General features: G+C 38.0%; 1 protein-coding gene across 23 annotated transcripts in view; it reads left to right on the top strand.

The window, feature by feature from the left end:
* The window catches only part of LOC113114728 (receptor-type tyrosine-protein phosphatase F-like), a 215764-nt gene that overhangs the window by 82353 nt on the left and 115563 nt on the right, over positions 1–17848 (top strand). For 17 of the 23 annotated variants that reach the window (XM_026281725.1, XM_026281699.1, XM_026281721.1 and 14 more), the window contains exon 2: positions 15076–15245. In XM_026281725.1, the coding sequence (XP_026137510.1) occupies positions 15086–15245 (160 nt within the window). In that variant the 5' untranslated portion in view covers positions 15076–15085. Of the gene's footprint in view, positions 1–1674; positions 2191–15075; positions 15246–17848 lie in introns of those variants that run through there. The other 6 variants (XM_026281680.1, XM_026281822.1, XM_026281849.1 and 3 more) reach the window with 6 other exon arrangements.

Below are 17848 nucleotides of genomic sequence, written 5' to 3'. Positions count from 1 at the left end.
CCTGAAACTCTCAGAGCGGTATCTTGTCCTGGTTTCTCATCCGGAGACATTGTTCATGTGACAAGAGGCAGAAGTGACAAATGTGTTGTGAGAAAAGGTTTAATGTCTTCTTAAGGATGTTTCAAGTTATTTTGGACATTGGACACTTAAACAAATATGTATTTCATATATTTGCATCTATTTTTTTTCATACAATAAAAGTCATTGGAGTCCAATAGCAGTCAAAACATTCTTCAAAATATCTTCTTTTGTTTTCTCCAAAATAAAGTAATCATGCAGGTTCGGACTGACATGAGGGTTGAGTAAATGATGACAGAAATCTCATTTTTTGGTGAACTTTTCCTTTTTTTTTTTTTTACTACTCAGAGGTACCATAGGTTATAGTAGTGAAAGTCATTTTAAATCAATGGAAATTATGTTGTTGATTATATCAAGTCGAAATTTAGTCTGGACGCACAAATGGAATGTAATGCATTTATATAATTATCTGTGAGATGAAAATCTCAGATTAAAATAGACTGTGACAGAGTTAGGACATTATAACCTCGTCCCTACAATGATGAATAAGGATTATTTGTAGCCTAATATCTGTGTCATTTGTAAACATTATGTGGTAAATTCAGTAAAATGCATAGGATGTTTCTCATGCGTTTTTCATCATTTTTTTTATATGGCATTTTAGTGCTGCATTACCCGAGCAGAGGTAGAAATGTTCCAGTGAGATTCACTATAATCGAGTAAGCATTACTGTGTCAGATTGGGACATTAAAGGAAATTCTGGGTGGGAATCGCTGCTTAGCCTATCTAGCAATGTTTTCTGTCCTGGAAACGAACAGATTTGTACTATAACCTTACACTTACTAGAGTTCAGCATAAACAACCTTTATTTTAATTATTTAGTTTGTTTGTTTGTTTTTCTTTTTTTCTTTTGCTCTTTATCACTCTTTGTTTGATTAATGTATTCATTCACTTATTTTTTGTTCATTCTTTGAAGTTCTGTCTTGCTTGTTTGTCTGTTTGCTAATTTAGTTGTTTATATGTTCTTTTCTGTTCTTTTGTTCTTTCTTTAACCCCTTTTTTGCTCATTCTTTCACTCTTTTGCTCTTTCTTTTTTATTTTGCTGTTTCTTTTACCCTTTCATTCGCCCATTCTTCAGTGGTCTTTTGTTCAGTCTTTCCTTTCTGTCTTTCTTTTGGTTTTTCATTTAGTTGTTCTTTTGTTCTTTCTTTCTCTATTTTAACCTTTCTTTGCTAATCTCTTTCTGTCTTTTGTTTTTTGTTCACCTTTTTTGCCTCCTTCATTTTGAAAGGGTAAAATCATGGCTCTTTCTTTTGTTTATTAATTTGCTAATTTCACAGTTTCTTTTCATTCAGAATTTTTAGTTCTTTCTTTTCTTTTCTTTTTCTTTCTTTCTTTCTTTCTTTCTTTTTTCTTTCTTTCTTTCTTTCTTTCTTTCTTTCTTTCTTTCGTTTTGGGTCCATTTATTATGTTGTCATGTTTCTTTTATATAGTTTTTCTTAAACTGTTGACCTAATTTAAGGTTCAGGGATAGCTCCCCCCCCCCCCCCCGATTCTTACCACATGAAATCTCAAATCATGATTCCTCGTAACTTGATTAATCATTAACATTTAAGTCCCGCCAAGATTCTTGATGAGTCAGTGAACACATGAGCAAGCATGTACAACCTTTGCACACAGGTGGTGTAAAAACAACCCTTTAGTCCATTTGTCAAGAATAGGAGAGTCCCAGTTCTGACATCACACTGGCTCCACCCAGACTGACGCCCACTCATGGCTTAGTGAGAAGAAGCTTCCCTCAGGAAAGACTACAATCAACTCTCTCCACAATCAACAAGAGTTTACCACACCAATATGGAAACTACTGGAATAAGTTAACTTTTATGAACTGTGGATAAAGATACAACTTATCTGATGTCAGTTCTACACTTACTGGATTGAATATCAAGAAAAAAGAAAGCTTTGTGTCGCCTGTTCTACTTGAAGCCGTTAACAAGGATCTACCCACCTGGATGATACGTGCATAAGGATTTGAATATTGTGGTGATCGCTATTGGGAATAACAGTCAAGGGAAAAAGAAAAAAAAATAACATTCAGGATTTAAGTAAAGGATTTATTTTTCTTACATTTCATCTGGATGATTTTTTATTTTTTATTTCATATTGTTATGGGTAAGTTAAATCAACACTTGTTGTAATCTAAATTGTGTTGTTTTTCCCTTAACAAAAACTAAAATATATTGATAGAAAAGTACATTGATCACTTTTCTTCTCTATAACTGGCAAATTTTTAAATGTAGGCTACTTGCCTGTAAGTGAATAAGTAATCCCTTAACTTTGTCTCAACTTCCACTGTTGCGGAGGATTTCTTCAGCTCCTCCCAGAGCACTTTTTTTTCTTTCTCTTTTGTCCTTTTACCATCACTTGTTAAACCAAAACAAAGCTTTTACTTTGGCTCTATGGGCTACCTCTTTGGCACATTGCCTCTGTCTGGTAAGAGCCCTCCATTGGGTTTTCTTTTTTTAGGAGACTTTGAATAGAGAGCCGTCGAGTGTCCCCTAGCTACCACCGATATAACATGAGCGAGACCACGTGAAGTCTCAGACCAAGCAACCCCTTCATTCCAGTTGTCTTTCCCTTGCGTTTTTAAAAAGTTTCACAAATACATGTCACACAACGTTTTCAAAACTATTGAGTTTTACACATATCCAAAAATGCTGTATTTTGTATGCCAGGCCAGTAGTTGGAGCTGTCACCTTGTTAGCAAACAGTACCTGTAGGGAAGTGGCAATTATATGTTGTATGATATGATGTGTCTCCGCTGTTGGTTATAATATAACTGAAGTAAATCCACACTTTGCTGAAGAAGCGTTAGCAAACTCTTGAGCAGCAACAACAGCACCATTGTTGTGTATGTTTGTTCATGCTTGCCTTTAAAATCGACACGCACTGCACATGTCTACATACCTAACACGTACTATGCACGAGCATGACGTCACATGACTGTTTTCAAAGATTCCTGTATTGAGTGTTTACACGGAAATTATAACGGTGGCATTTTCAAAAACTTGCACATTGAAACCCATTTTTTTAAATGCGTTTTCGGTCTCCAAAACGCCATTGTCGTGTAAACAAACAGGAAAAAACGCATAAAAGGTTACCCGTTTTTGGCTGAAAACGTTGTTGTGTAAATGGCTCCTCAGTTGGCTTTGTCTTCCTGCCTGATCTGATCTTATTTTTCTGGTTGTTTTCTGGCCTGGCGAGATTATTATAATTATTTTTTGGTCATTTCAGGAGAGAAAAAAAACATTAATTAAAGGTGTCAGAATAAAATTATTAGCTGCAGCATTAGTTGTACCATTGTTGAAATGGCTGTGTCTCTCATAACTCCAGATTGGAGACAAATGAAAATTGGCTTGTGTCTGCTTGAGATATGGAAGCCAGGACCTTTCTTAAAAGACATCCCTATGAAATTAATATGAATTTGGCTTTTTCACCTTTGTGCGGTAGCTCAATACAATGAGCAAAGGGAAGGCTGCACAATAGGTTCCTTGCTCAAACTTTGGGTGCTTTATTTGGAAAAAAGGTGCTTCCAGTGGCTTCTCTCTCTCTTAGTTTTCTGAAGGTGGAAAGTTGGGAAAGGAACAGAGTGTAAAGATAGCACGTCTATCTCGCTTTGTTTAGCATGAAAAGCTGAGACCTCCTGGGGCTGTGCCTCAGAGAACTGAGAGTTGCTCACTCAAATTTGTGCAAAATTTGAACCATTACTCTTTGTCGTACTTGTTAATCATTCACTGGCACAGACTTGCAACTCTTAAAAGGGGCGGGGGGTGGAGAACAGAGCCTGATAAAAGCTTTTTAAAGGAAAGTTTCTTCAGTCAAAACCTCTGATCTTTGCATCTATCTGTCCACTGTATAAAATATTTATATATATATATATATATATATATATATATATATATATATATATATATATATATATATATATGTATAAAAAAATCTGTATACAAATAATTGAAAACAGGAGTCCGACAGGAGTTTTCGGTCTTATCGGTAGCCCCCTCGTCTGTCACTCTTGACCTCCCACATAGAGGCTGGTGACCTGAAAATTATTTTACTACAACTCCGTCACAGTCGTGTCGCCAGCTGCTCTTCTCAGTAATCTTTGGGATCACGCCAAAGAGCGAAGACCTCGACAAACATCATGACAAATAATTTTCATGTGGTGACATTTTCTCCAGTTGAAAGTGGCAGTTTAAGTTCTGGTCTAGTAACATTAATATCATTATTTTTTATTATTTTTTTTATTTAGCAGAATTAAGTAATTATCTGGTCCCACTGGAATGTCAGATTATTTTGAAAATGTTGCAGCGCTACTTTATCGTGGGTATTTTTGAGTAAAGTGTAGTTGAATAAGTGTAATTGAAGTGTTAGTAGAATGACAATTCTGTATGATTAAATGTATTTATCTTTGCTATGACTGTAACCTAAAACAAATAATGTAAACCGGTTTTTCAAGATGGGTGACACTGACAGTGGAATAGAGTTTCCTCCTTATTTAGCTGGTTTATATAAACATGTGTGCAGTGTAATATCTGGCATACATTTTAAGAAATTACTGGTCATCTATTCGCCTCATGTTATTAATATTCATTTAAGAATTATTATTGTTATTATAATTATTTTTCCCAAACAGGGCTCAGCAATAAGAATATGTCTGTTAGCCTGGCTAAGCCAAATAGTTCAGATCTTACTTGATCTGTCAACACTTTTCACTGGCCCACAAATAAATTACCCATCTTTTTACCCTTTTCACCCAACTTTTTTTTTTTTTTTTTTGTGTAAAATAGTGATCCAATAGAGCCAAATGGCTATTCCGTCAACTGGCCCAAAACACTTTCTTACTGGCCTCAGGCCAGCGGGCTGTCCTCATTATTGAGTCTTGTCATACATTATTGGTTAGCATCCTTGGCAGCCACCATGAGGCAATGCAGTTTTGCTCTAGTGATGTGTTCAGACAGGGCTGGAATGTAGCATGTGTGATCCGAGGGCTGCGTTTGGTTTTGAGGAACATCACAGCTGTAGTAACACTGACCTCAAAGTTTGGTGATTAGCCACACTCTGTTAAATGAAGAGCAATGCAAGGTGGTATTGATCTTTTAAAGAATATTTTGTTTAAAGATTGTGTCTTTTGTTTGGAGTAAAGCTCCTCTTTTTGTCATCGGCACTTCATTGAATAGGGTGTGATTACCTCTATTTTTCAAATAATCTCTATTTGAGGGCTTTGCGTTAATTAGCATTCACAAACAAGCATCTTCCGAGTGCGTACTACTCAAATATCCATATTTTATGCCTTTTAATATTCATCCAAACTGTAAAAGTCAAATCCGCAATTAATTTTATGACACATTTAATACTATGAGAGATGTATCTGAAATAACCGCACAAATCATCTTTATCAAAGAGGACATTACCCAGTGTACACAGGAACTAATTTCACTCCTAAATCATCTTGTTATGGAATTGTTGATTGAAACAACCTCCATTTGGTGGAATAAATGTTTGTAAAAACACTCAGTGAGTGGTCCGTCGGTGATATTCACAGATCTTTGCATGACTAGAGACTGTAAATAAGTGGTTTGAGTGGCCCTCTGAACTCTGCTTGTTAAAATTAATATTTTAGTACTTTGCAGTTATGTTTTAATGGCAAAGGCAAACCGAAATAAACAGCAGAAATGGATTGTAGGTACATTTGTAAGTTTTTATGTCCTGTACCCAAAGGGAGGTCTAATGTTTCATGCATTATTTTTCAGTTATTTACACTGTCAAATAGTTGGATTCTCATGCCAAACATGGTCAAAGTAAAATAAATAAATAAATAAATAAATATTTGATCGTATGTTGGAGTATTTCTGTGCCAAAAACACTCCTGCAGGGTTTCAAGTTTTTTTCCCCGTGTATGGCCCTTCATGACGTCATGAAGAGCGGATTACTTTGTATGGGCATTTCTCCTGGAAGAGCGCACACACAACAACCAGAGTAAGAGCACGAGCAGTCCATCAACGTGCTTAATTCAGCTTACTGAAGACATTGGTAGCACTGCGTAGGATTGCTCGAGAAGGATGTCTCCAAAAAAGTGTGTTTTTGTTTGTCACGGAAAGATAACCTTGTTCTTCTTCCCAGAGTACCCAGCGTGAAAGGAATAGTGGTTGCAGTCAGTATTTTTGGGGCAGCAACAGAGTTGTGCAAGTGTTTTTTTTTTTTTTTTTTCTCAAGTGTAAGTGCATATAATGTAAACAACACGAATGTGAATCAGAAGTTATCCAGGGATTATTTGATGATGTATTGTATGTATTTCAAAACATATAATACGAATATCTGCTAAGCATTAGACAAGTCTTTCTGTAGTCGTTGTTGGTGCTGTTGTTCCTGATGTTCAGTTTCACACTCGGGATCCAATTCTGGATTAGATATGTATGGCTGGATCTGATTGTTAGTCATGGTAAATTTAAGGCTATACTATTTCTGTTCCATTTTAATGATAGCGATATCAAAGCTTGCACAATATTGTTAAGCAAAAGCATTGCATGCTCGTGACTCTGAGACTCGTGTTTTCAGAGAAATATGAAGCCGTATCTTTCTTTTATAAATCTGATAAAACTAAAGAATCTTCGGAGTCAAGATAGTCAACTCAAGATTAATATGAGATTGGCAGAAACTGTGTTATTGTCCCCTTTAATGGAAATCTAACACTTATACTTTAGTTTTTATTTGATCTCTGTTTTGAAAAATTGCAGCCGTCACAACATGATGCAATGAGTCTTTTTCATAAGGCAAAGCCCTTAGGAAGTTTGCGGAACAAAATTTTCCGAAGCTTTTTCAAACTCAATGCCATTATTCCAGGTGTAGACAATACTGGCCAAAGCACACACACCTCGGGAGCCACAACTAATAATAGTGAGAGGATAATACCTGTCGGAGCTGTTTGTTTATTTGCTTCATATTACATTTAGGGTATATGACTCTCTGCTTGTGAACGGGAAAGCATTTCATATCTTTGCTAGACAATTGAATTCACCCCCAACCTCGCCGTGCAACAGCAATGCCATTAGGTATCAACAGCATTAGTTTTCATGACGAGTGGCTCTTTTCCCTGCTTTAGTCATCCTCCTTCCCTCCCCAAAATGCTTTGCACAGCAAGTTCCCCAGAATGCCATAAATTGTTTTAGATATGTGAATGAGAATGAATTCATTTTGTTGGCTTGATGTTAGCTTTATTTTTCATTTTCAGTAACTCTTGGAATGAATTATATCTTGAGGCAATGACATCTGACATCAAAAACTTCACAACATTTACCTTAAACATTTTACAAGTCTAGGAACTCAACATTTAGGAGAGGAGTGTGTTTTGTGTAAATGTGCTGTACCCAACAGATGGTGTGCGTTGGACGAATACTGGAGAGGATTAATAACTGGATTCTCCCTCAGTGCAATTCATGATGAACAGTATTGTTGTGTTTTCAGCTCAGTGCCCTCCATGAATCTTATCTTAGCTAAAACATCCCTCACTCAAAAACTAGCGGACAGACTCAGCTTGCTAATGGGATTGCTAATCCTTAGTTTGTTTCTATGTAAATCTTCCCGGTGATGGAGAGGCCCCTGCCCTAGTAAATAAAAGTGATTTAGCTGGTTTTCCTGGTGAGCTGTTGGTGAGTAGATGGGGATTGGGAGGAATGCAACTATCATTTAAAAGAGAGAGCAAAGATTTGGGCAGCTATACTTTGTGTTGAAAACGGTATCAAGTGCTTTGGAGATCATCTTAAACTTTGACATTATTTTCCAACATGCTTATCATTGATTAGGCTTATTCAAGTCATTTTGTGAACTGCATTTATTTATTTTTTGAATAAGTAAATAGATTTTGAATAGAAATAGACATTTGTTTTCTTTAGCTCACATTTTCCATGTTTAGCTCACAATTCTTCATTTATTTTTTATAATGTGGAGTGTCATACCTTTTTTTACATGCATTATGTGTAAATAGTGCAGTGATGTGTACTGCATGTTGTTCATAAGTAAACGTGGGTGTTTCTCGTGAACTGTGTGTGCTTTAGCATGTGTCTGTGCATGTTGTTCTGTTGGCGGAGCTGCAGAACCTGTTTGAGATGGGAGCCAACATTGCATGTCTGTTGAAGAGGTAATTGATAGTCTGAAAACAGTTTTTTTTTGCTGCAGGTACAGTACATCCACCCTGCAGCCACAGCAGGGGGGGGGGGGGGGGGTGTATGTAGCACTGAGTGCAGAAGGGTGAAAATCGAAGAGCACCAAGTGGGAAAAGGAGCTCTAGACAGTGTTGAAAAACGCGGGAGATAGATAGCGAAGCAGTAGATAGATGACCTAAACAAGATGGATTTTATGTCAGGTTCCGGACAATCTATTTCATGCGACACATTACAGTGCCGACATGTCTCGGCCAAGCAGATGGAAGGATTTCTATTTTTGCCAGGCAATGGCTGAGATGTGAAAAAGTCTTTACCCACAAGATTCACAGCATCTCAAACTGAAAATAGGGAAGATGTTGTCAGATGTCGGTTGTCAACTAAACAGATGGTCATCCCTTTGCTGACAACACTGAGGTCTTCTAGGTGAAATATTTAACAGAATCTGTCTTTGAGGTGCTTACTGATGAAGAATTACATATTTTTTAAAATCTATTTGTCCAGTGTAATTACTGTGGATTATTTGGATTTTCATGACTGGAATTTTTATTTTCAAAAACAGAGTGACCAGGGCTGTCCAAACCTGCTCATGGAGGGCCAGTGTCCTGCTGAGGTTTCCTCTCTGCCCCAACACACTGGCCTGGAAGTTTCTAACATGCTTGAAGATCCTGATTAACAGAATCTAAACTCTGCAGGATAGTTACCAGATTGGACAGCCCTGAGCCAAACAATGTGGAACAGGACTGAAAAAGTATTTTTAACTTAAGGAGCAGTGGTGATGCGCACTAAGAACAAATTTAGGGTTAGGGTTCTCCAAATAGTCATGGTAGTTGACCTTTGTGTCCCATCACTAATGTACATGTGCACCTCAAAGTTATTAGTAGGTGTGTTTGTGGTTCAGTGGCTTGTCTTGTCAACAAAGTGCACATTTTAGTGGTATATTGATTGATCTTGACCTGTACTGTTGTTCCTCATTTACAACTGACTTCTTTTAGAGTGCATCAGCTCTAATTCAATTGACAGGTTGTTCTTTTGGTATCTGTTTAGAGCTGTTATTATAATTTGAGTGAGAGGTTTTGCCTTTGGTCTCAAAGTGGTCCTTCAGTTTCTATATAGCACTGATAGGAGGGGAAACAGTGTGGCAGTATAAACCCATTTTGCAGAAAAGCACATTGACTCTACTTTGGAGATGGAGGCCATGGTGGCTCTTTTGATCTCGTTCCTTTCAAGTGAAACCCTGGGTAATTTGCCTGTCGCGGTCAAAGTGAGTCACAAGCTGTCGGAGAAACCCTTTATGCTGTGGAGAGTTTCAGTGAAAAGCAACTATCAGGCTAATCCCTCTCTTCTTCCTCTCAGCTTCACTGTGCTCTGGCCTGTTAGTTAAAACCACTGCCAAGTTGGAGTGCGAGAAACGAATGACTTCATCTGCATGAAATAAGAGAACAGAACACATTCCCTTACCTGTCGCTTTCACTATTTGGAGGCAACGCTACAGGTTTGTATGATTCACCCCTGAATGCTAATGGAGCTGCCCAGCTTGCCTCCATGTTGGATTCTCTTCAGAAAGGCAGCTAATAACCCATATAAGGTCTGATCTGCCAGCTTCTTGGTAGCCGGGCCTCATTTAAATTCTGTCCCCTGCAACCTCGCCAGCCTGCGGTTTGTTGGTTTGTCTTGGATGGGAAGTCTGTTAGTGCTTGAATTAGCCTTGCGGTCTCATGGCAGCCGTCCATGACGTCTGCTGCCCTGTGACATCGCCTCTCCCTCCTCCCTATCGCTGCTTGCTCTTTTACATTTTAAATCCGGAGCCTCACGAGAGCGACGGGGATATGGCTCCATCTGCCACAGCTGTCTGTTGTTGAGGTTAGAGATGGAACCAGAGAGAGGCAGCGGACCCCACAGCGAGCTGAGACCACAGCTTATGCACACCTGTAGGACTTGAACGGCAGGAAGCAGAAGTTTGGCGTAGGTTGCGGGATGAATGACTGTGCGATCATGAGATTTGCTCGTTTGCCAGTCCTTGAGTCAACCTAAAACCTGATAAAGAGTTTCTCCACTGCCGATCTTGATATCCAGCTGTGTAAATGGATGAGTTGTACCTGTAAAATCTCATTTGCCTTATTTAATGCATAATTAGAGGAGATAATGACTCCCATGTTAACCTGTTTTCCCATGGCGATCTTCCTGTTTTCATCTTTTAGAATGCTCCCCTACTAAAAATTGGTGCAGTGTATGCTAACAGGCCTCCTACAGTTAATTCCATCTTTGTCTGAACACGGTGTAGGACTTACACCCTCAGAAGACAATAAGTCTTGCATCCCTTCTAGTCAAATCGAGGAAGACCACACATATTCAAGAGTGTTTTTTTTTTTACCAAACCTTCACCGTAAAACCAATATTCTTGTATTCAGTATTCAGAAAAACAAATTCTCACCCCACCTGAATTTCTACAAAGGGTTGTGTTTCAGGGCTGGCCTAGAGTCTTGAACAAAGCCACCTGCGTTTGTAGTAGCTAACATCAGGCTTTATACCAGTCTCTACTGCTCTCTTTAAAGTCACTAGTCTGAAGATTGATTAGGTCTTAATTTTCAGATAGTTTGCTCTCATGCTGTGTCTTTAAAAGTGATGGAGGATGTTGTGTTGATGATTCTCCACAAGTGAAATATCCCTTTCTATTGACACCATTCCTGATAAAATGATTGTTTTAATCTCCCACAATGCCTTTTTTTTTTTTGCTCAAGGAATATTGTAATTTATTGACCAGCTTGAACTTTTGGCCAATGACAGTCATTTGGATGAGTCGCATTGCTTAACAATATCAAAAAAAAAGAATGAATTTTATTTAGCAAAATATAATTTATTTCTACTTTCTGTTGATTTTGGGTTTAATCATGAGTCCAGATTTGTTTCTAACAGATTTTGTGAAGATTCTCCACTTCATCACATAAAAAAACGACTTAAATCTCAAATTCCATTTTTAAGAGGCAATAGTTCTAATTAAGTGTTTCATTGTCGAGATTGCTTATCTAGTTTCCGGCAGTATTGATTCAGGTGTCACAGGTCTCTGTTGACATGTCTTCTGTTTGTTTGTGTGTGGATTGAGCACTGGTGCTAATGTTGAGGGTAAACTGAGGCTGTGGGGGATTCAGAGGCATTGTGTTTCTTTGTGTTGTGTACATAGTCCTGTCGACTTTGAGATCGTTTGTGTTCAACTCCTGAGATTCTTTGTAGCCTTTAGCAAAAATAACCTGTTGTAATTCAAGGATGTAGTTGCCTTTTTATCTCTTGGAATAAAATGTGCTAATTTGCTAATTAGCTAACAACACATACTCCTACTTCAGAGTCCAATCTCAGGTTGCTTTTGTTCATAAGTCTTTAGTATTTATCCACTATCACATCACATCAAACCCCACTCTGCAAGGTCATGTATTTTGGGTCATATTTGGCATTGTCATTAGACAGGTAAATTATTATTATTTTTGTTCACAAATCCCCTTTGCACAATACATTTCCACTTTTGCTTCATGCTGTGACATCAATAACTCAACAGCGAATTCCACATCAAGCTATCTTCAGGGTGTGTTTGGCTGTGTGTGTAGTACATCTAATTTCTGTTGATTTACTCTGCGATTGATTTGTGGCTGCAGGAAGGAATGAGAAGCCTTTTGGTAATCTTCAAAATAAGATATTAAATCTCCCTGTTATGTCTATAAGCTGTCACCATATCTGATGCCATCTATCTAAGAGTCAAATGTGATTGCAGGCTCACATCATCACAAAGGACTGATGGGAAAATTTGGTCATCTTCTTACAAAAGAGACTTTAAAGATGGCTTCTTATATGTCTCACGTGTACTGTTGGCATGTCAATACTCCAGGCCTATTCATTTATTTTTTATCGAGTCATATTAGATTCCATCACACTGTACTTGAGGTAATAGTTTAATGTAATCAAATCATTTTAATGGAGATATAAACATGCAGTGAAAGGATTTAAAAGTCAAGCATGATACACCAGTGGATCTGGAGATATTCTAGTGGTCAAGTAGAAAAAAAAAAGATTCACTATTACGAATGTGCCGATAGTAGCATTTTGTACTGTTTAATCTAAAAATGTAAAAATTAAACTAGTAAAATTTATTTTTCAAAATGTTGAACAGTTGAACAGTGAAAGGAGTGACCCAGAATGTTGTTGGATGATGAAATATGTTTCCTTCACACTGGCCTGTAAGCAACTATGCAGAACACTGTAGCAACCGCATAACAATAGCCTGGCAACCATCCTGGCAGTGTGATGGTGTATTTTTTCACAAGCATTTTCTTAATTAAATGGTCATTTGTTTGTTTTTTTGCATTATTTCCACAGTTAACCTTTGCAAGATGTTGCCACTTTGTCAGTGAAAAGAAATGTTTATCAAAAGGTTTATGAAATGATGGTTGTTGTTTTGCAGTGCAGACCTCTACGTCAAGAGAAACCGTCTCCTACATGAAGTATAGCACCAAGTAATTTGCTTACCTTCCACTTTAATTTGGTTTAATCAGATTTACCGTCTCCTGCTTGCTCTCAAAGTTATCTTGGACTTCCTATTGGGTCATACAGTATATTTTATAAACTTGCCAAAGTATAAAAGATTAAACTTGAAGATCATTGCTGTAGTCTAAATCACAGAGCAGGCTAAACCAGGAGCTCTAGCACATGCTGTGTATGGTTTCAGACAATTTTCTTAGATAAAGCTTCCAAAGATCTTGTTGGAAGCTTTATCTTCCCTAAAGACGTCAAATAGGTTGTCTACACAAGGCCCTGCCATAGATCTCCTGTTGTCTTTATCTCTGGATGGGCCATTAAGGGAAAAGCAATCACTGGTGTCAGAGTGGTTGGAAGGAGATGTGCCTAAAAAGTGACAAGGAGAGAAGTGTTTATTTATCCTTGATGCTAGGAACACAGCAGACCTAAGACGAGATTCCTGGGACGTTCAGACTGATGAGATTGTCTGCAGAGGCAGGAGTAATGAACCTTTGCTTATATATATAAGTTATCTAAAACAAAACCGTGACTTTTAAGTAGCGTTATGAGTTTGATGGCTGTGTGATCTGGGTTTGTTGTGCAATATATACTGTTCCTTGGGTAAATCTCACCTGATATATATATATAATTTTCCCACTCTGCTATTGTGCTTTTTATCAGTTTATTTACTCGTTCTCTCCATAACCCCGACCTGAACAAACAAGTCAGGACTGGTGTAAGAACTCTATGATTGGCAGGCAGGTTTTAAAATGAATCCTACTAGTGTTTTTCAAATGTGGGTCATGTCTCCCTTTTTCCCTCTTGGTTGGTGACCTAATCAACTGCTCTTTTTTTTTTTTTTTTTTTTTTTGATATGCCTCCATCAGGTAGGGAAGCTTATTACTAGAATGATTGCCGGAGTGCTGGGGCCCCTCCAGGTGTTTTGGTATAACCAAGCTATGACTCAACATGTACTTCGCCTCTTGTTATTTTAGAACACAAACCCTCTTGTCAAGCAAGATTAACAAAATGCCTTTTGGATGAAAAAAATAAACACTCTTTAAACACCTCCCTGTTTGGATCTGTTTGTTCATTGTTTCTTTTGGCACCATCTCACAAACACAGCAGCCTGGCGTATCTGCACGCATCAAGCATGCATCCGAAGTCAGTGTATTGATAATTGGTTAGTCAACACTTCCTCTGTCCTTTTGACATTCTTGCTTGTTAAAACCACTGGCCACTCACACTGTGAAAATTATTAAATGGATAAGATGAGACAAGTGAACGCATCGATGTCAAAGTGGCAGACGGACACTTAATTGCATGTGAACTGCAGTTAAATTAAAATGAATTATAATTGAAATTTCTCCAATTAGCTGAACTTTAGAGTACTTTTTGATCCACTTAAGTATATCTTCATATGTACAGTAATTTGATAATTCCTTCTATTGTCTTTGAAGTATACTGGCAAAAATATTTTAATGTCATGTCCATTGAAACCTGTATGTGATGTATTTAAATATTTAGTGCATTTAAAGTATATTAACTTTAAATGTAACACTGAATGGCGCATTACAGTTAAAATTATAAAAACTTGCTTATCATGCTTTAGTATTTAGTCAACATATCAAATTTGATGTACTTCTTAAAGCCATGACGAGATAAAAAAAAAAAAAAATTTCAGATTTACTTTAAACATTTAATTTGAGATTTATTACAACGAACACTTTTTAAAGTAATGCAATACATTCACAATCCTTTATTGTCTATGAGTTTACCCATAGCACATCGTTCTTCAATGCATTTTGTGACTTTTAGTCAGAAACCGCTAGGGAAAAAAAGTTAGGGTGACAAATTTAATTAGGCTACTTTAAATTTGTGCAGCTTAACTCGACGGACAAGCTGCAGTTTCAACATAACTTCCCCCATGTTCTTTCAGTTGTATAGACCTCAGTTATTGCGAGCTCTGATTTAAACCAGCATTCATCCATAGGGAACTGTGTGTGTGTGTGTGTGTGTGTGTGGGGGGCTATACAGTATTACCGCCACACTCCAAGAGATCTGGAGGCATCTGTACAGAGCCACTTAATGGGCACCTTTAGTGGCGGTCGGTTATAAGGAATTCCCAATTCTCTTCTGTCCCTTTGATACTTAGCAAACCGGCAGCAGATTATGGGTTTAGTTTACTTTGATAAAAGAGCATTTACTTACCTCATTAACCCCGCTGCCCCTAGACAGACCATTCAATTTATCACGCCCACAGCCAATACTGTACATTCCTGGTTGTCCTACCTTGAATCAAATGCTAACCTGTGTTTGTCTCTGTGTTCCTCAGGTTTTAGTCTATGATTGCGTGCCAGCTGCGAGAGCAGAGCGGGGACCGAGGGGGAGCAGTGCCAAACTGGAACATGGTGCCTAATATTTGCACTCCCGTGTCCCTCCTGTCCATCGGGCTTCCTCTTCTGCTACTGCTGAGCTGCGTGCAGTTCTCCTCTCAGGCAGACAGTAAGTACAATGCCTCACCTGACTAGTCATTTTTCCTGTGCTTATTCCTGTACCTTGTGAAGTTGGAAGTGCATTGCATTGTGGAATTGTTTGCAGGCATGAACGAACACATCAATGCTTCACTCACATGGCACGATATGAACCCAAAATTCAAACAAACCATTCACCTGAACTTTCCGTGGCGTTTAGATGAGCGATGCATTTCAATGTAGACATTGATCAGAAGGCGGTTCTCGTTGGCCACTCTGCTTTACTGTACTTGTGAGTGAGTGTGCGGATTGCTGAGATGCACCGTGAGTGACTCGGCAATGTTGTGGGTGCCACCGGTCGAGCGGGGTCAAGGCTCAGTTCTGACATGGGTCAGAGAGCCATTTAATTCTCCATGTGACCCATCTGCACCGCTGTCACAAGGCTGATGTAATTCCATTAGGCCTCTCTGTCGCATCGGCTCGCTCGCAGTCTTTCTTTTTCACTTAGGTCGTTTAACCTTTAAATCTTTCAGCTGCTCAGAGGTGGTGCTAGCATAAGAGTAACCTTGAAGCTTCTTCTCTTGACTCCTTTTGCCACTTTCAAAGCCGCGAAGCCTTTGTGATTGAAAATCTTGTCTCTGCTTTCTCAATGAAGACTTCTTCGAAACGATCTCTGATGTAAAGTAACTCTGACTAGATTTCAAACACGTAAAGAATAACTTTAGTATTTCAAGTGTTTCGAATCTGGAACATCGTCAAATGAAGCGTCATTAGACGAATTAAACATTTGATGGGAAATGCTCACTTAAAAGTTTGAATCATTTAGCGGATGCTTTTATCCAAAGCGATTTACAAATAAGGACAACAGAAGCAATTAATCCAACAAAAAAACAGCTATATGTACAGTAATTGAGGCAGTTAGCCTTACACAGTACATGAAGCTAGATTTTATTACAATTTTTTTTAAACAAACAGAATAGTGAGTACAGTTGCACAGTATATCAGTTATTCTTCATTACTAATTTGAAGAATAATCTAATGAGGACATTTATCGTATTGGCTGACATTGGATATTCCATTGTGCATGGTTTTTTGTCGTCTTTTTATATTCAAATTAGCTTTACTGTCATCTGATAATGGAAAAATATCAGTGCATCCCAATGAAAAACATCACATTATGAAAGTAAAACAGGTTATGAACACCATTTCATGTTGATTTCACGCCTAACCTGAATAAAGACAGTCGCTGTCACACTGTCATCAAACTTTACACCTCTTAGCTTATTCTTGTCTTGAGTTTTGTGTTTTTGTTTAGTGTTCTGCATGTTCATGTCTTGCGCATTAACACAGCACCCTCATTAGTGTCATCACACGCTGCTGTAGACCAGCTGCTGTAGGTGATGTTGATGGTTTGAGAACGAGTCTCCAGGAGCTTTGCTCTAGATTTGATTATACTTAAGGTTTCAGACTAGATCTAAATCCTATTGTGATACTGCTTTATAGTGACGCTTCTATAAATACTTTGTAGATATTCAAAAAATAAAACTTTCAAAATAGAGGGGAGGTTAAACTACCGCGAATGGTCTTTTTGTGGTGTTGTCTGTAATCAGAGAGGTTTGAGTTGCTAAACTTTAAATAACTGGCTTTGCAATGCTCTGAATTATAGGGCAGTGGAGCCAGAACTGCAGGGTGGGGCGTCGCCAACGTTGATCACCATGGGAACAGAGCCTAGCTAAATCAGCCGGATGAAAAATTAAGGCACTTTCTTATTCTGAATGCTCAAAGAAGTCAAGATTACTCAGACTGTACAGGAGCTCCAGCGAGCAGACTGAGGGCTATTGCTCCAGCCTTGTTTAGGTGGTTATGTCTCATTTGTGTGATTTAAAGCCACCCAGATTGCTCGATTGGGGTCTTCTTCAAAACTGCTTCCTCCAGACATGCTGTCTACGGTTTACATAACAGTCCTGTCAGCCATTTTGGTTTTTAAGAAGTGGTCTTTCTCTCAGCTGAAAGAAGTGAACTAATTAGTAACTGTCTAAAATGATAAACTGCAGATCTGAAGTTTTGTCAAGAAGTAAGCTGAAATTGAAAGTGGCAGATTTCTAGTCTGTCTCGCTAGCTAGCATTTATCTTTCAAGCCCTGAAAAGAGCACAAGATATTTAATGAAAACGAGCATTACTTTTATACCAGTACAAAAAAGAAGACATACGTAACTACAGAGGCATCCGTGTAGAGACTGAAATGAATTGTGTATCATAGTTTTGAACCAGTTCATAAAATGAAGCCATACACTAAAATGAATTGGAGCTCCCAATGCTTCATTTGAGAGAGGGTGCAGACAAAGTAGGTGAGCGTTTGAGCATTACCTTGAATCTCTCGACTGTAAACCTGTACATGCAGTACAGAGTAAAAAAAAGTTTTTTAGTATAAGAAAAATAGCTTCCAGTATGTTACATGAAAAGCTATTTTGGTTAAAATAAACAATGATCGCGCTACTGAAAATTGTTGTTCAGTTAGTAGTTCATCTAAAATTTTAGTCACACACACTGTTGGGAACTATAGGCCTACTTTTAGAGTTGTATAATGTCTTCCTACAGTAGATCTACAGGCCTTCATAAAGCATTTCTAAAGGT

This window comes from Carassius auratus, chromosome 2, assembly GCF_003368295.1.
Source record: "Carassius auratus strain Wakin chromosome 2, ASM336829v1, whole genome shotgun sequence".
In the NCBI taxonomy this organism is placed as follows: domain Eukaryota; kingdom Metazoa; phylum Chordata; class Actinopteri; order Cypriniformes; family Cyprinidae; genus Carassius; species Carassius auratus.
The sequence above is the reverse complement of the archived record's forward strand: the minus strand, read 5'-3'. Positions and strand labels throughout refer to the sequence as shown.